Source organism: Carlito syrichta, unplaced genomic scaffold (assembly GCF_000164805.1).
Source record: "Carlito syrichta isolate Samal-C Ts95f unplaced genomic scaffold, Tarsius_syrichta-2.0.1 Scaffold301649, whole genome shotgun sequence".
Taxonomy (NCBI): domain Eukaryota; kingdom Metazoa; phylum Chordata; class Mammalia; order Primates; family Tarsiidae; genus Carlito; species Carlito syrichta.
The window spans coordinates 311,093-333,830 of NW_007245745.1; the positions used below are offsets into that span (position 1 = coordinate 311,093).

The 22,738-nt window shown below is 36.2% G+C and overlaps 1 protein-coding gene across 1 annotated transcript in view; it reads left to right on the top strand.

The window, feature by feature from the left end:
• The window catches only part of LOC103257349 (probable ubiquitin carboxyl-terminal hydrolase FAF-X), a 112,980-nt gene that overhangs the window by 71,200 nt on the left and 19,042 nt on the right, over window positions 1-22,738 (top strand). The window contains 8 exon segments of the mRNA XM_008055074.2: window positions 1,528-1,661; window positions 9,718-9,805; window positions 12,153-12,495; window positions 13,752-13,847; window positions 14,656-14,867; window positions 16,373-16,613; window positions 16,965-17,114; window positions 18,662-18,782. Coding sequence (XP_008053265.1) covers window positions 1,528-1,661; window positions 9,718-9,805; window positions 12,153-12,495; window positions 13,752-13,847; window positions 14,656-14,867; window positions 16,373-16,613; window positions 16,965-17,114; window positions 18,662-18,782 — 1,385 coding nt within the window.

Below are 22,738 nucleotides of genomic sequence, written 5' to 3' on the forward strand. Positions count from 1 at the left end.
CACTCCAGTCTGGGCGATAGAGTGAGACTCCAACTCAAAAAAAATAAAAAATAAAAAAAATAAAAATGAATCCTACTTTCTCAAAAAAAAAAAATTTTTTTTTTTCTTTTTGAGTTGGGGTCTTACTCTGCCGCCCAGGCGGAAATGCAGTGGCACTATCATGGCTCACTGCAGCCTCAACCTGGGCTCAGACGATCCTTTTGTCTCAACATCCTAGGAATTGAGATTGTAGGCTTACGCCACCATACCCAGCTTATGTTTTGTAGAGACCAGGTCTCGTGTGTTTCCCAGGCTGCTCTCGAACTTCTGGGCTCATGCAATCCCTATGCCCTGGTCTCCCAAAGTGCTAGGATTATAGTCATGAGCCACCAAGCCCACCCCTAAATTTCTTTTTAATAGTGATCTTTAAGTATACTATCTTAGATGCTAAATCCTGTTTACTAAAACAATTTATACATGTATTACCTGGTAATAGAGTTAAAACTGATAACATGAAAAGGAAAAATAACGTAGAGAAAAAGAGAGTAAATTGTAGTGGAACAAATAGTCACAGTGGAGTCAGGATATTTAGCTATAAACCTGTGTCAAACCAGTCATTTATTCTTATGAAGCTTCTGTAAAGAATCTATATTTTCCTTATATATAAGTTTAAATGATTGCTAAGATCCTTTACAGCTCTAGTTTATTATGATTTTATCTAAGACTAAAGTGGAAAAGGTCATATATATGTTTTGATTTAAACAGTTGAATTTGCCTAATTTCTTTTCCAAGGCTGGAAAAATAATAAGAAATTGGAAAAGCTATAGAAGTAAACACTGAACAAAATGGAGGCATATATCTTACTAACATTTTTTTGAGGGACATATTTTGCCTATGTTTGGCCCACAGTACATATGCCCTTTGGCCTTTCTCAAATGAGTGCATTTGTCTGTTGCAGGTAGACATAGTAATTCACATACTCTCCCAAGAAACAGTAGCCTCATCTTCACTAGAACAGTGGCTGTGAAAGTTGATTGATTTTAGTGAAGGTGGCAAAGCAGATAGGAATGGAACTAAGTGTCTTTCTGGTGACACCTGTGGGCATACTTGGCTACAAACCAAGTGTCCCAGAATTTACTTTGAATAGTTGTTGAATAAAATCTTACTTGAAAGCATTTTCTTTAATCATATTTTTCAATTGCAGCATAGTTTTTATGATGTTAGTCTTGCAAAGAATGTTTCTGCACAAGAGCTTTGGTACTAATATTGTATAGGAATAGAAACTAGTCCTTAAAGTGAACTCTCGTGGTGAAGTTGGAGAATACTGATGCAGGCTTTTCATGTAAAATAAGAATAATAGAATAAATGTCTTAGTTTTTGAGGAATTGATTATCTTTTAAGTTGGTTGTTACTGTCATTAAAAAGTAAATGGACAAAGTATAAATTTAATTTTTTTAATTAGTAGGTATGAATTTAGATAGTATGAACGGTTCTGATTATAACAGAGTTTAATTGCCTAATTATATTGTTAAGTTCTTCTCGTTTCAGTCAAACTCAGCGAACTTCCCATGTATTTTATCGCCATGACTTAATCAATCAACTTCAGCACAATCATGCCCTAGTTACTTTGGTAGCAGAAAACCTTGCAACTTACATGGAAAGCATGAGACTGTATGCTAAAGGTATGTATTGTAAGCTAAAATGAACTATGGGAAATAACAGTGACTTTTTTTGCATTAATTGCCTCAAAATGACAAATTTATTTTAAAAGATGCAAGGTAATTGCTTTTGTAAATTGTGTTCTTTATGGGTTTATAATCCACTTTTAGTCCCAAATCGTAAACAACATAAACTCCAGGTCAGCATTTTGAGTCTCTCACGAAGTACTTGCTTTCTCCACTTTCCTTGTTAAATTGCTTTATTTTTCTTCCCTGCCTGGGGATCTCTGCCTGCCTGTACTATAATTGATTGTTACTTTCTTGAGTGCGTGCTTGATTCATTTTCAACCTTTATTTCCTTTACCCCACCACTTTAAGCTTTTCAAGAAAACTTGTTTTGTCTGAGTCTGTTCTTACATATATTTCTCTTATGATCTTAGGGTCCCTGTTTTATAAATGCTTCAGACTTTATGAATAAAAATTCACAAGAGTAGGGACAAGAGGCTACAAGAATGCAGATGTTGACATTGGCTTTTAAAGTGTGAAGTTGTTAGAACATGTTGGGACAAAGTTTTCTGTGATTTTTAAGTGACTGATTTTAAGTGCCTGTCGTATGTGGAGCCCTTTGTCAATGCTCTTTTGTCCTGTGACAGTTGTTTCAGAGTGTGTATGTGCTAGATTATAGATGCTTTCTTAGTACATATTCCTCCTCTGTCTTAAGTTAGATTCATAGTCCAGATAAAGAAAAATAGACTCCTTGAAGGCTCACGTTTGTTCTCAGAGCCATAAAAATGCTGTATTACCAGTGTTTAGAGATCTATTTGTACGTACTGGTTACTCAACATACCATTCATTTAACACATTATAGTAGAATCTGCAGAAGCTAATAGTGTGTGTTAAAAATAAGGATGTTTGCAACACTAATGTTTTCAGAGTTTTGCCTAATACGTAACATACTTTCCCAAATAAAATTTAGATAAACATAAAAATGAAGCAACTCCTCAGATACCCCTATTGATTCATTAATTCTTTGTTCTTCCATTTATCCTATCTGGGCCAGGTGAGTCCTTTTAAGCTAGAGATAGTAAAGCTAGAGAATCAGTCTAAGTATCAGTAGAGAGCACTTTAAAAAAAGCCATATAGGATTTCTGCACTCAAAGTATAATAAACGTATGGCATATTCACTAGAAGGTCTCAACAGTAGCTTTGAACTGGCAGAAGAAAGAATCAGTGAACTTAAAGGTAGGTCAGTAAGAGACTATGCCCTCTGAAGAACAGAAGAAAGGATAAAGAAAAATTCACAAAATGTCAGGGAAATATGAGATACCATGAAGTGTAGCAACATACATGTAATGGGAATACCAGAAGAATGAGAGTGAGAGAAAAAATGGGAAAAGATATAGTCACTGTGAACTTATGAAATTTGATAAAAGACATTCATCTATACATCTAATAAGCTGAAAGAATTCCAGAAAGGATATATGCAAAAACTTAGACTTGGACATTATCGTTAAAGAGAAAATCCTGATGGTAGGAAGAAAAAAAAATAACTCCTTGTGTACAAGGAAACCTTAGTAAAAATTGTCAGCTGACTTACATGAAACATTGGGGGCCAGAAGGCAATAGGACAGCATATTCAAAGACTAGGGTTGCAGAATTGATCCAAAAGCCAGGAATCTTGCATTCAGCAAAAATATCTTTTAAAACTAAAGGCAAAAAATGAAGAAGACATTCAAGAGAATTCATTGCTGGCAGATTTGCCTTACAAGAAATCCTTTATAAAGGAACTAATTAAATTAGGTTAAAGACAAGTGATATCAGACAGTGATTTGAATCTGCATGGAAAAAAAGAAATGGAAAGCTTGAAAACTATAAACCAATTAGACCTAACAGACATCTATAGAGCATTCCACCTAACAATAGTAGAAACTACCAAAACTATGTGAGCATCTCATAGATACAGAGAAAGCATTTGTCAAAATTTAACACCTTTTTAATACAAAAATACTCAACTAGGACTAGAAGAAAATTTCCTCAACCTGATCAAGAACATCTTAAAAAAAACCCGTAGCTAACATCGTATTACCTAATGGTAAAAGACTTTACCCCTAGAATCAGGAACGAGACAAGGACGTTCACACTAATCACTTCTATTTAACATACTACTCGAGGCCAAAATATTCTTGTACTCGAGGTTCTAGCCAGGGTAACTAGTCAAGAAAAAGAAGTAAAGGCATCCAGGTCGGAAAGAAAGAACTAAAGCTGTATTCCCAGATAACACCATTTTGAATACAGAAAATCTAAGGGATCCACTAAAATATTATTAAGGAGTTCAGCTAGATTGCAGGACACAAAATTAATATACAAAAATTGTATTTCTATACACTATGAACAGTTTGATAATTTAATAGTTCATTTACAGTAACATCAAAAAGCATAAGATACTTAGGAATAAACAGAACAAAAGCATAAAACTTGTACGCTGAAAACTATAAAACATTGAAAGAAATTTAAGATATAAACATGAAAAGACATCCTACATTCATGGGGTGCCACACTTAAGTTGACAGTACTCCCAAAATTGATCTGCAGATTCAATACAAGCCTGTAAAAAATCCCAGCTTTTTTTTTCCTGCAGAAATTGACAAAGTTGATCTTGAAATTCATATGGAAATGCAAGGGATTCAAATAGCCAAAATATTCTTGATAAAAACTAAAGTTAGTAGACCTAAACTTCCTAATTTCAAAGCCTACTACAAAGCAACAATGATCACGACCATGTGGTGCTGGTGTAAAAACAGATGTATGTATCAATATATTTATAGTCCAGAAATCCTTAAATTTATGATCAATTAATTTTTTACAAGAATACCAAGAACATACAGTGGGAAATTGAATTTTTTTCCCATAAATATTGCTGGAATAACTGGATATCCACATCTGAAATAATGTATTTGGATCCCCTACTTCACATTATATGTAAAAAGTAATTCAAAATGCATTCTAGACCTGAAAGTAACAGTTAAAAGTATAAAACTCTTAGAAGAAAACATAGAAATAGATGTTTGTGACCTTGAGAAAGCAAAATGGTTAGGCCAAAAAAATGGGAAGGGGGGATGGTGGATCGGACTATATGAAAAAAATTTTTTTAAATTTTTATTTGGAATCTCACTCATTTTGTTGCCCTGGCTGGAGTGCAGTGGCATGCATGCTCGTGGCCCACCCCAGTATCAACTCGCTGGGTTCTGGCAATCCTTCCACCTCAGCCTTCCAAGTAGCTGGAACCACAGGTGTGCGCTACCACACCCGGCTAATTTTTTTATTTTATTTTTTATTTTATTTTTTGTAGAGTCAGGTTCTCACTCTAGGTTACCTGGCTGGTCTCGAACCTGCGGGCTCAGGCAGTCCACTCTCCTTGGCCTCCCAAAGTGCTGGGATTACAGGCCGAGCCACCGAGCTCAGCCCATATCAAAATTTAAAACTTATTTGCTGTAAATGATACCGTTAAAAACGTGAAAAGACAACCAAGTAGAAGATATTTGTAGATTATCTGATATGGGACTTATATTCAGAATATTTAAAGAACTCTTATAATTCAACAAGACAACCCAATTAAGAAATGTATAAAGTATCTGAATATAAATTTCCCCAAAGAAGAAGGTATACAAATGGCTAATAAGCACTTGAAAAGATGTTCAGTATCATTAGTTATTAGGGAAATGCAAAGCAAAACCACAATGAGACATACATCATAACCTACTAGGGTGACAGAGGAGACATCTACAAGTGTTGGTGAGGATGTGGAGAAATTAGAGCCTTCATATATTGCTTTTGGGATTGTAAAACGGTACAGCCACCTTGCAAAATATTAAACGTAGAATTTGCCATATGACCCATTCCCAGTTATATGCCCAAGTGAAATGGAAACAAATCTATGCAAAAACTTCTACATGAGTGTTCACAGCAGTATTGTTCATAATAGTCAAAAAGTGGAAATAACCCATATATATAAATTGGATGAATAAATAAAATATGGTATATCCCCTATTTAGCAATAAAAAGGATATGTGCTACAACATGAACAAATCTTTAAAACATTATGCTATGTGGATAAAAGCCAGTCAGAAAAGATCACACTGTATTACATGATTCCATTTATAAGAAACATCTCAAACAGTGAAGGGTTGGGGTACTAGAGAACAGGTGTGGGGGGGGGTGATTTGTATAGCTTTTTTTTTTTTTTTTTGAATTGGAGTCTCTCTCTGTCGCCCAGGCTGGAGCACAGTGGCAGGTTCCTGGCTACCGCAGCCTCGACCTGCTGGGCTCAGGCGATCCTTTCACTTCAGCCTTCCAAGTAGCTGGAACTTACAGGCACGTGCTACTACGCCCAGTTAATTTTTTGATTTATTGTAGAGAGGAGGGCTCACCATGTTGCCCAGGCTGTTCTCAAATCTGAGGGCTCCCAAAGTGCTGGGATTATAGACTTGAGCCACCATGCTCAGCCTTAGCGTTTCTTTTGAAATGATAAAAAACGTTATAGACATAGATTTTGATGGTAATTACACAGCTCTGTACTAAACAAAATCGTATGCTTCAAATCGGTGGATTTTATGTCTCAGAGTTTGGTTTTTTGTTAAGTGTACTTTTTTTTTGTAATGAGTTCTGAAATGGACCCTAGAAAACTTGCTGTTTATAATGATAAGCAATTTATATTAGCCCCAGCCATAATTCACCACCTCTTCCCACCCATTTTCATAGACACCTGAGTTAATTTAGTCTCATCTAATTCCTCTTGCTGTTTTCACTGGGATATCTGCCATGTAGACAACATGAGTCAGAAATGGATCATCCTCCTCATTTGACTGCTAACAGATCCAAGTATTTGTCTTGAGCTGAATGCTTACAACAAAAACTACCAATCATCTTGGTGTTTCTTTTTTCGTTTTTTTTTTTTTTTTGGTGGACAGCCTGGACCCTTCTTTTTTTTTTTTTTTGAGTTGGAGTCTCACTCTGTCGCCCAGACTGGAGTGCAGTGGCCGCTTCCGGCCACCGCAGCCTCGACCTACTAGGCTCTGGCAATCCTTCCGCCTCAGCCTTCCAAGTAGCCGGAATTACAGGCATGTGCTACCACACCCGGATGATTTTTTTGATTTGTTGTAGAGATGAGGTCTTGCTGCCCAGGCGGGTCTTGAACCCGCGGGCTCAGGCAATCCACTCACCTCAGCCTCCCAAAGGCGCGGGATTACAGGCTGAGCCACCGAGCCCGGCTGACACTTCTTTATAGTGAGACAGCCTCTTCATTCCTAGCATAAGGGGAACTTTTTAATTTCTTGTTTATTGTTTGGCTGTCATTGAATGTTTTCCAAATTCTACCCTTTGTCTAGGACCCCAGTTCTTAATAAAGTGTTGTTACCTAAATAAAAAAAGGGTGGTTGAATTGGTCACTAAAATTAATGCATAAAAGTTTGATAAACAAGATATTTACGTAGTCTCAAGAATTTGCCCACAGATTACTTAGTTACAAAGAGAAAAATAGTAACTTGACAGTGAAGAAACCTTGTGGAAACCACCTTGACCAAGTAATTAAAGTTAGCATTATGAGGATTGCCACAAAGCGACATGATGTTCCTCCTGATAATTATTCACTGAGGACGATATAGCGTCACTGTCACTTCTGTGTTATTCTTTGCCAAAATACATAGCCTAAATTTTTTTTAATTTTTATTTTAAAGATGGGTACAATTCAGGTCTAGGTATACAAATGGTCATTGTACAGGTAAGGGTTGGACCTCACTCTGGTCCCCACTTCACCTGGTTTGAGTTCAGGACCCTTATTGATGAAGTATGCCCCCTCTCCCTCCCCTGGCAGTTGACCACTACTGCCAATCCCTTTCTTGTAGTAGTATGGTAATTGTTCAGGGTTTACTTATGAGTGAGAACATGTGGTACTCAGTTCTTTCATAGCCTAAATTTTTAACATGAGTAGGCATCATAGAAGCCCAAATTGAGTGACATTCAACAAAATTGGCTTCTAGTTTTCAGATTAAAGAAGAATAAAAAGTCATAACACCTACATGCAATGTGTATTTAATCTTGGACTTAGAGAAAATAAGACATAAAAGGACATTGAGAAAATTGAAATTGATAAAACTTGAATACAGCTCTTGAATTAAATCACTGATTCTTCAAGGGAATGGAAGTGGATATTTGACAATGTCTAGAGCTATATTCTATTGTCTTAACTTGGGCTGGGGGTGGAGAATGCTATGGGAATCTACGGTGTAGGTGCCAGGTATGATACTAAATGGTGCATAGGATGGTCCCACACAACAAAGAATTACCTGGTCTGTCAATAGTGTGCAATGGAAACCCTGGGTTAGATAATAGTATTGTAACAATGTTGGTTTCCTTGTTAATTGGAAACAGTCATTGATGTATTTAATGGTGAAGGGGCATATCTTCATACACACGTGTGTGTGTGTATGTGGCAACTAATAAAGGAAATGGAGCAAAATGTGAACAATTTGTAATATGGATAAAAATTATAAGGGAATTCTCATTTTTTAAAATTGATTTTTCTCTTCCTTTCCTTTCCCTTTCCTTTCAAGTGGGAGTCTCAGTCTGTCACTCAGGCTGGAGTGTGGTGACATGCTCACAGCCACTGTAGCCTCCACCTGCTGGGCTCAAGTGATCCTCTTCCCAGCCTTCCAAGTAGCTGAAACCATAGGCGTGCGCCACCACACCCAGCTAATTTTTTAATTTATTATAGAGATGTTGCCATGTTGCTCAGGCTGGTCTTGAACCCCTGGGCTCAGGCAATCCTCTCACTTCTGCCTCCCAAAGTGCTGGGATTATAGACAATAACTACTATGCCTGACTCTAAAATTGATTTTTCTGTCTAGTTTCTTAAGAAAACTACTGCTTCAGGTCCTAAACTCTGAAGAAATTTACTCTTATGGAAGTGGAAAATAGATGTTTGGGACTGTTGATAAATGCTAATATAGGTGGAAGTAGAAAGCAATTGGTAACACATGGGGTTTTCTTTTTCACCAAAGCTTCAAAACCAAATATATTGTAAATGTTCCATCTTGGACTGGGCATGGTGGCTCATACCTGTAATCTCAACACTTTTGGACCCTGAGGTAGGAGGATTGCTTGGGGCCAAGAGTTTGAGACCAACCTGGGTAATAGAGCAAGGCCTCATCACTACAAAAAATAAAATATTAGCCTGGTGTCTCTAGTCCTGGGTACTCAGGAATCTGAGGCAGGAAGATCACCTTAACCCAGGAAGTTGAGGCTGCAGTGAGCCATAATGGCACCACTATACTCCAGCCTGGGTCACAGAGCAAGACCCTGTCTCTACAAAAATTTTTTTTATAAATTCTGTATTTAACAGCATGTCATGATTTTGTTCAGAGAAGAAGCCTCAATGTTTCTTTGATTACCTGTACCATTTCCAAAGGGGCTGACATGATTAGAATTCTTTGGCAATAGTGTACACATACCGTAAGGTCCAGGATCTGTTATGGAAATATCAGTAATTAATACCGAAGAGGAATGACATAATTCTAACCATTCATACATGGTACTGGTGACAGTTACATGATAAGTTAGTCTTGTAGAATAGCATCTTGTGTTACCCTAACTTCTTAGGTATAAATTAGTAATACAATTTATTTGTTATATCAAAAGAATTTTTTCTCCATGAAGACAGTTTTCAGTGTGACAGGAAGGAAATTGAACAAAAAATTGTGTCTTGGTTGTCAGTTTACTTTCACAGACCACTCAGATCAGTCTTTCTGACTATAATCATAAATTGTGTATGAAGATTGCATGAAGAGGTTGTAATGAAGAATTATTTTTGATAGCACTTTTAACAGATAATTTTATTTTCGTTATGTTAAAGGAAAGTTTGTTTGGGGGGAAAATGGGAGATGGCTAGAAGCCATCAATTATTAGTATATTTTACATTGCCTTTTAACGATAAAAAGATTAATGACTTTTTAACCTAATTTTTTTGAAGTCAGCAGTGATGTGGATATCCATGTGTATAATGCATGATTCTTTTTAAAATTTGCAGACCATGAAGACTATGACCCACAAACTGTGAGGCTGGGAAGTAGATATAGTCATGTTCAAGAAGTCCAAGAACGACTTAACTTCCTTAGGTTTGTTTTATTCAGTTGTGTTGTTCTCTTTAAGGCACAAATAAGGAATGCAGAGTGAATATGCTATATAGCTAGGTCTTTGTTAATTGACCTTTTTCCCTTGCCATCTTGTATTTTCCCACATAAAAATCATCTAAAAGTCACAGTATTTTCCTGTGTGTTACTAAATACTTTAAAATTATTGGCTGAGTTTTCACTTTCTTCTTTGCAGTATTTGAAAAGGATATGTTTTAAACTTTAGAGTAGATATCTTTTCTTCATATTTGTTTATGTTGCAAATAATGTTTATTCTTAAAGGAAAAATTTCCATATTTTGACAACCAGATAGAGAACTCTGTTGACCTTAATGATACCATAGACAGTAGGGAAATGGGTACAAAAGGCTGCTGGACCAGTACCCCAAAAAGAGTGGATTGAGTCCTCTGGTGCCTTGTTTATTCTAATGACTGACAAAGGCAATCCAAAGAGATGTGTTAATAACATTTCTGATTAGCATGCAGGGGAGAGGCTTCTTCCATTAAGCCAGAGGGAAATGTCAAGGGCTCTATTTGCTCCATGATCAGTATCTTTTAATGATGATATACTTAGGGATTTGGAATGTCCCTTTGTGGTTAAAAGATTTAATGATGAGAGGTTTTTTTTTATGAATTCCAAAAACCACACCATGTAGCAAAAGAGCTTATTTAGAGCACAGGTGTGTTAGCAGAAGTGCTTCAGAAAATCTATTCCATTTATTATTTTGCTACGTGAGTTTAGCCTGACCTATGTTAATCATGTCTTTATTTATTGAATTCTGTGCTTATTTATGGGGAGAAATTTAAGTAGTTACATGATTTTAATTTGAGAAAAACTATCCACCAGATTTTAAGAAATTAGGCATTTGTTTAAAGTGAAGTGTTTTAGCCGGGCTTGGTGGCGCAGCCTGTAATCCCGCACCTTTGGGAGGCTGAGGTGAGTGGATTGCCTGAGCCCACGGGTTCGAGACCCGCCTAGGCAACTTGGCGAGACCTCATCTCTACAATAAATCAAAAAATTAGCTGGTCGTGGTAGTGCGCGCCTGTAGTTCCAGCTACTTGGAAAGCTGAGGCGGAAGGATCGCCGGAACCCAGCAGGTCGAGGCTGCAGTGGCCGGGAGCGGCCACTGCACTCCAGTCTGGGCGACAGATTGAGACTCCAACTCAAAAAAAATAATAATAATAAAAATAAGTGAAATGTTTTTTTTCCCATATGTTTTGTTTTTCAACCACTGGGTTAGATGGACTTGCCTCCCCACATTGAGAATCACTGCCATAGTGAGCCATTGTTATTGATTGGCGTGTGTTGTATTCCTTAGGTTTACTAGAACAGAAAAGTGGTTGTAAACTCTCTCATCATTTTAAAGTTTAGAAACAAAGGAACTCCCTACCTGTTAGTACTTATCTATGTGACCTATAGCAACTAACTCAAGAGAAGGGAACCTAACTTTAATGCTTGCTGTGTGTTCAGCCAGTGTCAAGACATTTTACATTTACTCCTCATAGCAACACGGTGAGGCAGTTGTTATTCCCATTTGGTCAATAAAATAAGATTCAAATGACTTAAAGTAGTTTATTTGAAATCTCTTGTTTATTGTGTGATGGGATTGTACTACTAACTCATATGGGTCTATCTGACTTAAGTCTATGCTCTTTGTACTAGACCAGTAATTTTTCAAACTTAGCCTTTAGGCTTCTTAGTAAGGTTCCTTGAAAATTTCTGAAGAAGCACTGGAAGGTTCCATACCCATTTCTCCTCCTTTCTTTTTCTCCTCCCAACAACTCTAATACTTTTATACATCTCATTTCCATATGGGATTTTCATTTGAAGAGTTTCTGCTTCTGTCTTTGGGGAGAAAAACTGAAAATGTAAGCAATTTTGACTCATAAATTATATCATTGGTTAGTTATCTGTGAAAGTCACTTAATTGGATACTTCATTTTTCCAATGATGTCACAGAAGCAGATTGCTAGAGCTTTTATTTTAAAGTGAAGTAACCTATTAAATGAAATATTTTCAAAAATCAAGTAGCTGGTTTCAAAAACTAAATGGATGGAGTTGAGGGAATGAGTCTTTTATTCATAATCAGCTAGCTACATTCTGGATACATAGTGGGTACTCAGAATATGCTTGTTGGATGAATTAATATCTAGTGGGGTTTTTTTAGTACCAGATAAAAGTTGAGCTTTATGTTCTTTTGAAAGACTATCATTTTACCTGTAGTTAAAATATAATGGTGATAAATGTATTATTTTATATGTATATGGATAGATTGCTTTTCAGGATAAAAATTATCAAAATCTAATTGACAATTTTTTATGTTTTTTCCAAGATTTTTATTGAAGGATGGCCAATTATGGCTATGTGCTCCTCAGGCAAAACAAATATGGAAATGCTTAGCTGAGAATGCGGTTTACCTTTGTGATCGTGAGGCCTGTTTTAAGTGGTATTCCAAATTGATGGGGGATGAACCAGACTTAGATCCTGATATTAATAAGGACTTCTTTGAAAGTAATGTCCTTCAGCTTGATCCTTCCCTATTAACTGAAAATGGAATGAAATGTTTTGAGCGATTCTTCAAAGCTGTGAATTGTCGAGAAGGAAAACTAGTAGCAAAAAGGAGAGCATATATGATGGATGATTTGGAGTTAATAGGATTAGATTACCTTTGGAGGGTAAGTCAAAAGTAGGACCTCTAAACATATCTGATACAGTTTTTCAAATAAGGAATTGCAATTTTGCATATAAATTATATATTCTGCTCTGATGCTTGTCCCAGGAGTCAGGGGTAGTAAAAAATCATCTTTATCTTCTTAATTATGACATTTGTCAGTAGGTTTTTTTCTTCTCCCTTTCCATCTCTCTCTCTCCTTTTGCCACTGATGTTCCCGTAGTCTTAGCTTAGAATCTGTGTTAGAAGTACAGTAACTATATAAATCTTTCATGCCCCCTCCCCCATTGAAGTTAATGTTCTCCAATTTTTATTCAGTATAGATCTGTTTCATCATTTGTAATGTTTGATGCTAAAATAGAGGACAGAAGGAAGGGCTGTTATTTAGAAGGGCTGTTATTTAGGTGTGTGCTTTATTGGCAACATTTGATATTTTTAAATATGTGAGGGAGTAAAATAATAAATATTTAAGGCTTATCTTTATTAATATATTATTCATATCATTAAAAGTCTGACCTGTTATATAGCAGCTTATGTTTTTTTTTTTGGCTTTGTATGAAATATTTTTCTCCAGACTATAGACTGAGTTGTTTACTGTGGCATTTGACCTTTTCATTTAAAAAAATTTTCATATATAAAACATACAAAACCTTTTCATTAAGTGGTTTTCAGCATCTTTTAATGGCAGAGACCCATCTTAAGAATTAGAATTTACATACTACAAAATATAAACCTAATTGAACAATGAAAGCCTGTGATTTTTTTGCTCCAGCTCTCCAACCCTTTTAATAGGGGTCAGCCCTGAAACACCTCCTCAAAGCCCTGTGGTTCTGCACATAGTTTGGAAACCACTGTTGTAATTAGTTGAGTGATAAAGATTGTAGAAACTTGGGGTGGAGAGGGTAGTCCTTTGTGCCAAACTGTATTTCATGTATGCTCTTATTTCCTTTCAGTTAATTTGAATTCCTCTTTGAATGGTTTTCAACTGTATTTCCTTTATCCTTTAGGTATTTTCCTTTATCCTTAGTAAACTGTCTTTTATTCTTAAGCAGATTGCTTTATTCAAAGACCTGTATTTTGCATTTTTTTACCCTTTGTTTTGGTCTGTTTTTCTCACTTAATTTTAATTGATTATCAAAGTGAACTTAACATTACATTATTGAGTAGTATATTAAAAATAACTGAGTTTATGGTTTGAATTTAAGTGCCCAACAAAATATATCTTGAAAAGGATTAACAGTTTTATTATTTTGAACCTAGGTCGTAATTCAGAGTATTGATGATATTGCCAGCAGAGCTATAGATCTCCTCAAAGAGATATATACAAACCTTGGTCCAAGGCTACAGGTCAATCAGGTGAGGATTATAACTTCCACGTATTACAATTCTGACTTTCTTTTTTTTGCTATAAGAATTTTCAAAATTCAGAATTGACTAGAAATTGTTTTGTTTCAACTCTTATTAAAAATGTATTTAAAAAGTCAGTCCAGCCAGGTGCAGTGGCTCATGCCTGTAATCCAAGCACTTTGGGAGGCCAAGGCTAAAGGGTTGCTTTAGCCCAGAAGTTCAAGAGCAACCTAGACAACATAGGAAGACCTCATCTCTACAAAAAATTTTTTAAAGACCCAAAGATTAGCCAGGCTTACTGGCATGTGCTACATGGGAAGCTGAGGTGAGAAGATCTCCTGAACCCAGCAGGTCAAGGCTGCAGTGAGCTGGAATTGTGAGACTGTACTTCAGCATAGGCAACCGAGTGAGACCCTATCTCAAAATAAAAAAATAGAAATTTCAGTCCATATTTCTCTAAATGAATCTTGCCTTGATAATTTTCTTGAGATAATTGGGCCATTTTGAATGTATTTATTATGTTTTGAAATGGCAGAGAGTCTGCTGAATTTGTTTCAGTACTAACACCTAATCCTGAAGGTCATTTATTTACTGTCTAGTCTATATTTGCCAACTTACGCAACTCTCGCTTCTTTATAAGAAATGTATGTGTTTTATTATCAATAAAGACTGCTTAAATATGACTTTTTAATTGATTGCTACTTTTAAATTAGCTGTTGCCTGCCATCTTTAATTGGTTTAATGTTATTATTAATTACTAATTTTTACATTTTAAAGTAACTTGAACTTCCTTTATTTGACCCATTATTGTATGTAGGTGGTGATCCATGAAGATTTCATTCAGTCCTGCTTTGATCGTTTGAAAGCCTCCTATGACACGTTGTGTGTTTTGGATGGTGACAAAGACAGTATTAATTGTGCAAGGCAAGAAGCTGTTCGAATGGTTCGAGTATTAACTGTTTTAAGGGAATATATAAATGAATGTGACAGTGATTATCATGAGGAAAGAACAATTCTACCTATGTCAAGGTTTGTGAATAATCAATCTGTTGGTGTTTAATTCTTAATTATTTGGTATTTTCCTAGCCATATGACAAAAAATTAATGATGATGTACAGGTGAAAGGAGAGTGAGGAAATTTTTCTGTTTTGAAAATGGTGTTGCTCATTAAAAACATCTGCATTCCATACTTTTTTTTTTAAATAACCTTCTCCAGCTGGTTTTATTTTGTTTTGGTTTTTTGATTAGACTTTCTCATTTAGTCATTTCTGGTTTTTATTTTTGCCATTAACATTATTGTCTATTAAGTGTTGAAGTGATAGTTTGCAATTGAAGTGTTTTTATTTTGATGTCATTCATTTATATTTTTAAAAATAATTGCTTAATCAGGTTGGCGAGTAATTGGAAAAAACAATGAAAAGCTGCCTTAGCAGCCAGGTGTGGTGGTGCATGCCTGTAGTCCCAGCTACTCGGGAAGTTGAGGTAGGAGGATCCCTTGAGCCCAGGAGAACAAGGCTACAATGAGCTACGATTGTACCACAGCACTCTAGCCTGGGTGACAGAGCAAGACTCTGTCTCTTGAAAGAAAGAATGAAAGCTCTCTTGACACCCAATATTGCAAGAAATATTTCAAATGAGATTTATAGTTTAAGGATGAGATTTATAGTTTAAGGATGTTTGTAGAGTGAATGCCATTAGTTTGGTTTTTTGTTTTTTGGGGGTTTTTTTTGTTTTTGTTTTTTTGAGTTGGAGTCTCACTCTGTCACCCAGAATAGAGTACAGTGGCCGCTCCCGGCCACTGTAACCTCGACTTGCTGGGCTCCGGCGATCTTTCCACCTCAGCCTTCCAAGTAGCTGGAACTACAGGGGCGAGCTGCCACATCCAGCTAATTTTTATTTATTTATTTATTTATTTATTGTAGAGATGAGGTCTTGTCAAGTTGCCCAGGCGGATCTCGAACCTGAGGGCTCAGGCAATCCACTCACCTCAGCCTCCCAAAGCGTGGGATTACAGGCTGAGCCACCGAGCCCGGCTAGTTTGGTTTTTTTTAATTTCTATTTGGTAATCATGAAATTGTAGAAAGTTACTCCTTGAATATGATTTTCATTTTGTAAAATATCTATCTTAGCACTTTTGTTGTTGCTTTCAATATGAAGTTTATCTTTTACATTTAGGAATAGTCTTAAATTTTGTTGGGCTTTTCTTAAAAGTAGGCACCTCATTTTCTACGACCATAGATACAAGACTAATAACAGTGGAACATGACTGTGTTTTGAAAAGTCGTAATATATGTAGTTAAAGGGAGCAATAAGAAAATAATACAGTTTGAGCATCCCCAATCCCAAAACATCCAAAATACTTCTGGTACCAAGCATTTTAGATAAGTGATACTAAACTTGTATTGAGTATCTTTAATTCACTTTCTCTTGTTTAGTACAAAAATACTCAATATTAAATTCCCACCTTTATTTTCTTGGCAACAAGATTTGAAAGTCTGCTGAATATGGTGTTTGTTTGTTTGTTTTTTCTCCAGAGCATTCCGCGGTAAACACCTCTCTTTTGTAGTTCGATTTCCAAACCAGGGCAGACAGGTTGATGACTTGGAGGTATGGTCTCATACAAATGACACAGTTGGTTCAGTACGGCGATGTATTCTCAATCGTATTAAAGCCAACGTAGCCCATACAAAAATTGAGCTCTTTGTGGGCGGCGAGCTGATAGATCCTGCAGATGATAGAAAGTTGATTGGACAATTAAATTTAAAAGATAAATCGGTACGTATGTATAGTTAACAAATTTTTCAGTAAAATCAAACCTGAGACTTGATTGCATTTATTCAGTAAACATTAACTGAGCATTTGTTTCGTGTGGGACTCTGTATCGGATTATAACACTAAATAAGGATCTTAAGTATCGGATTATAACACTAAATAAAACATGCATGACTATATAGTAGAGGGAAAGGATTTCTAAAAAATTAAGTCGTTATATTAGACAATTCTTTTAAAATGTATTTCTAAAAGCATAGCATATAGTCATTGGGGTTTTTTGTTAGTATATTTTTAAGCTTTGTTTTATGTAAACATTTCCTTGATTTTGATACTAACATAGTATATCATTTTCAGCTAATTACAGCCAAACTTACACAAATAAGTTCGAATATGCCTTCAAGCCCTGATAGCTCTTCTGATTCTTCAACTGGATCTCCTGGAAACCATGGTAATCATTACAGTGATGGTCCCAATCCAGAAGTGGAAAGCTGTTTGCCTGGAGTGGTGAGTAGACACAGTTTTGAGCTACTATATGTAGGACATTATGCTAGTGTCTTTGAGAATAAAGAAGTGTATAGAATAGTTATTTTTCTCTTGAGCTTATAGTTTAATGAGACAAAAGATCAAGTAATCCTCAACTTCAGAATGGATCTCTCTGAAAGGTAATAGTAATTTAATTGAAATTGAAAACAAAATTTTCCTGTGGAGTAGTATTGTTACGTTTACATAGAATTAGTCTATTATAGAGTTTAATTATAACACTATTAGATGTATACATTTAGGAAAATACAGTCGTCCCTCAGTATATGCGGGGGATTAGTTCCATGACCCTCACATATACCCAAATCCGCTCATCCTCAAGCCCTACTGTTGACTGCACGTATGCAAAAAGTTGGCTCTTCATTTACTTGGATTTTGCATCCTGGGAATACTGGGTTTTTGTTGGTTTGTTTGTTTTTGATTTTTTTGGCGGAGTCAGAGTCTTACTGTTACTCAAACTGGAGTGCAGTGGCATGCTCATGGCCACTGTAGTCTCAACCTGCTGGGCTCAGGCGATCCTTCTGCCTCAGCCTTCCAAGTAGCTGGAACCACAGATGTGCACCACCATACCTGGCTAGTTGTTTGATTTTTTGACTAGATGACATCTCACCAAGTTGCCAGGCTGGTCTCAAACTCCTGGGCTCAAACTCCTGGACTCAAGCAATCCTCTTGCCTCCGCCTCCCAGAGTGCTGGGAGTACAGGTGTGAGCCACCACGCCTGGCTTGGAATACTGTAACTTTGATCCATGTTTGGTTGGAAAATCTGTATATAACTGGACTTGCATAGTTCACATTTGTGTTGTTCTGGGGGCAACTGTGTCACTGTCTTTTTTATTTGTCCACAAAATAGATCATTATTCTAGAACTGTTTATGGGCCAGGTGTGGTGACTAGCCCCATTAATCCCAGCTACTTGGGAGCCCAAGGTAGAAGGATTACTTGAGCCCAGGAGTTCCAGGCTGCAGTGAGCTATGATTGTACCACTGTACTCCAGCCTGGGTGACAGCAATAAAACCCTGTCTCTAAGAAAATAAGTAAAAAACAAGAACTGTTTATGTAGGAAGACATCTGTAATCTTTATCACATTATCAGTAACATATCCAAAGAAACAGTGAATCCTTTTTTTCACCCCTCTCTCCAAGAGTTGTATTGGCTACAATAATACCAGCCATGTTAGTGACATAGGGATTTGGCTCCTTAGAATAATTGGATTAGTATTTCAGTAGAGTGCATGGCAGCCTATTGTATTTCCAGAGTCTAAATTGTATATAGTGAGAAATACTTTAATAGTACAGTAAGGGAGCTGTCACAAGGAAATGACTGGAGGTGACTTGGATGATATATTCAGTCTGCGTCATGAATGATTTTGTAATGAAGAAGATGAGAAAGACCATTTCAAAGAGTAGAGATGGCATAAGCAAAAGTGTGTGGAGATTAGCAAACTTATTTGGGAGACTTTTCCTAGGGGGGAGATAATTTACAGGTAATTATTTTGTGTATTTTATATTCTAGATAATGTCACTGCATCCCAGATACATCTCTTTCCTTTGGCAAGTTGCAGACTTAGGTAGCAGCCTGAATATGCCACCTCTTAGAGATGGAGCAAGAGTACTTATGAAACTTATGCCACCAGGTAAAAATTTTTAAATGGTGATACAGTATGTGCTGGATTAATAAAGGGGTATTTTAGCAAAATCTGTTTCTAAATGAACTGTGCTTTGTTGTGTAGACTATAACAAGGGTTGACAAGCTACTACTAGTAAGCCAAATCCATCCCACCACCTGTTTTTGTAGATCCCAAGGGTTAAGGGTGGTTTCCACATTTTTAATAACTTTTTTTTAAAAATTAAAAAATATTTCATGACACATTAAAATTATATGAAGTTTAAATTTTAGTGTCTTTAATCAAAGTTTTATTGGTATACAGTCATGTTTATTTGTCCATAGCTGCTCTTGTCTTAAAACAGCAGAGCACAGTAGTTGTGTCAGAGACTTTATGGCCTGCAAGCCTAAAATACTGAAAATGTTTGCCTAATGTCTGGATTATATTATGAGTCATGTGTCGTCGTAGCATTGTTCTTTTTTATTCCTTAAAAACAGCTTTCAACTTAAAGCTTTTATTCTTGTATATATATACATGTACCATAGTATCTGTAAATAGTATACTTGTACAGCTGTTACTTTTAGATGTATACTAATTTTTACTGTGTAGATGAAAACTCTTATCCCCACATATTCCTAATACTTACTTACTTTACATACACATTCAACATTTGCATTTTCGAGACTGTGTACTTTAGAATTCTGACAACTTTGATCCTGTATTTAATAATTTCTCCATTTTGTTTCTTTGACTTTCTGTATACCTGTCACTCTTCCCACATACTTTCTGATACCCTCTCAAGAAAATTTTCCATTATTATATACCCCTATATGCTGGAACCAATGTCTTTCTAACATAACTTTGATTTAAGTACTTTATTACTATCTGTAGAATAAGATGTTTAAAGCTCATCTGTTGTGCTTTTCTGCCCCAGCTCTAGAATTAGTCTTTTCTTCTTTTAGTGAAAGGAGGAGAGGGATGTATTTCCTTGAAGATTAGTGATATTGAACATTTTTTATATACCTGTTGGTCATTTGTACGTCATCTTCTTTTGAAAAGTGTTCAATCCTTTGCCCTTTTTAAATCAGATTATTTGCTTTTTTGCTGTTGAGTTCCTTAGAAATAATGAAAATTTACTATAATTTTCTTAGGGCAAACTAATTTTTACAGGCCTGGAAATACTCAGTTGTCATATCTTATCAATAATTCTTCAGTTTGTGTTGAAGTTGTTTCTCCTATTCTGAAGGACTAGTGACACATAAGGTAACTAATTCAAATACTAAATTTTGGCTGGCCTTGGTGACTCAGCCTGTAATCCCAACACTTTGGGAGGTCGAGGCGAATGGATTTCCTGAGCCCACAGGTTCAAGACCAACCTGGGCAACTTGATGAGCCCTTGTCTCAACAATAAATCAAAAAAATTAACTGGGTGTGGTAGCACGTGCCTGTAGTTCCGGATACTTGGAAGACTGAGGCGGAAGGATCGCCAGAGCCCAGCAGGTCAACACTGGGGTGGCCGTCAGTGTGCCACTGCACTCTAGCCTGGCAATGGAGAGAGTCTCCAACTCAAAAAAAGAAAAATAAGAAATACTGAGTTTTTACAATAAAATATTTATGTCTGCTCATGTTATTAGTTATCTACTACATCATCTTCATTGATTATTTAAATTTTTGTAATTATTTCATCATGTAAAACCCTGCAAACATACAGAACTACTGTGTGGCCAGGTTCCTATCAGACCACAGACCAGTACCAATCCGTGACCCAGCGGCTGGGAACCCTGATATGATGCATAAATTGAAGCTTCCCGATGTTTTTAGAATACACACTCAACACTGAATCTTTGATCTTGTTATTGAAGCTTAGTGCCACTAGGTGGCAAAAGTGAGCTCTTACCAGGCAGTTTAGACAGGAGACTTGAGAGAGTACTTTTTTTCTTCATTATGTAATGAAAGAATAGTACCTAAATTTGACATAGCCAACTTTGGAAAAGTTAGTGATGATTGGATTACAGTAGAGAAATCATAAGCTCTGGACACAAATGAACTTGAGTTCACATCCTGCTTCTAGTTGCTACTCTGTGGACTTAAACATAAGTTTTCTTAGTTTTTTAGAACTTATCTGTAGAATTGGGCTATAATAACTTTTTTGAATGATTGCAGGGATTAAATGAGGTGGTGTATGGAAAATCCCTGACTTATTGCCTGGCACTTACTATTCAACAAATGTTAACACACACTGTCACTATGATTGTTATAGACACACAAACTCCTGAATAAGAAAGAAAGCAGGAGTTCTGGGCAACCCCCTTGGGTCCCCTCCCACGGTAGGAGCTTTTCTGTCCTCTCAATAAAAACTGCTTTCTAAAGGAAAAAAAAAGAAAGCAGGAGCTCTAAGAAAAGGAAGTGGTTACAAATTCTGTTTCTGGCTATGGTAACTAGCTGTGTAATATTTGGGTAACCATTTAGTGTTTGTGCACACCTGCATGTATTTTAAGGGGTGGGGAGAATCAGCAGCTTTTTTCTTGTCCTTAACTTTACCTCTACGAGTTCATTCTGAATCTTGCCTGAAGTCAAGTGCCTCTGTTATGATTTGCTGTTAAACTAAAACTTCTGCAGTCTTCTCTATAGGTAATTTAATTTTATGACTTATATTGTAAACTCCTGTGTCTTTTATTTACATGCATCAGGAAAACTATTGTTCCATATTATGTAGTTAAAATGTTCTTTACCAGGCAGAATGACTTGCTTTTCCTCTTAAGAGCATCCTTTTTAAACAGGAGTTTGGTATAATATTTTATTTTATTTTATTTTGAGTTGGAGTCTCAAACTGGAGGCAGTGTTGCCCAAGCTGGAGGCAGTGGCATGTTCACGGCCACCCAGCATTGACCTGCTGAGCTCCGGCGATCCTTCTGCCTCAGCCTTCCAAGTAGCCAGAACTATAAGCACATGCTACCACACCCGGCTGATTTTTGATTTATTGTAGAGACGAGGTCTCGCCAAATTGCCAGGACTAGTCTCAAACACGTGAGCTCAGGCAATCCACTCTCCTCTGCCTCCCAAAGTGCTGGGATTATAGGCTGAACCACTGAGCCTGGCCATTATAACTAATATTTTTTAAATATCAAAGTTTGTTGTAAACGCTTGACACTAACTCATGTAAGCCTCACAATAGCCTTATAAGGGAATTACTATTTTTATCTGTATTTTAAAAATGAGGACATTGAGGTACAGAGAGATTTTTGTTAATTGACCTGAGACACATAGCTTGAATTACAGTTCTAGTATTCAGATTTTTTATATTATTAATGTGTCTGTTTCTGCTCATTGTTTCCTATAAATTTTAATAATGCATTGCTATAATCATCTAATTGCTTAGATTTAGGTGTCTTTTAAAAGTCTAAAAAGAAAGAAGCTAAAATTGTAACTGTCTCTGGATGACAGGATTATGGGTGGTTTGAATTTTTTTCTATCTTCCGCATTTTATAAAATGGGGATGTAAATAATTGAGACCTAAAATCATTTAGATTTACAAATGTGAGAGCTGGAATGGCCAATGAGCGATCATTTGATTGAGACTCCTTAGGTGAACTGTAATCCAACACCATTAAATTATATGCTTAGAATTCACTTTCTTTTCTTGAGCTCTTGTTTCTTTTTTCCTACTTCCTTTTGCATCCATCCTTCACTTAGAATATTTTTAAACCAAGCAAGGTATTATCAGATACAGTGGTTAAGCATATGAATTGGTTTGTTTTTAGGGAGTAATTTGGCAAGATATGTCAAGTCTTGGATATTATGATGGCCAAGTTCTGTATGTTTGCAGGGTTTTACGTGGTGAAATAATTACAAAAATTTAAATAATCAATGAAGATGATGTAGTAGATAACCAATAACATGAGAAGACATAAATATTTTATTGTTAAAAACTTAGTATTTCTTTTTTTTTCTTTTTTTATTTGAGTTGGAGTCTCTCTCCATTGCCC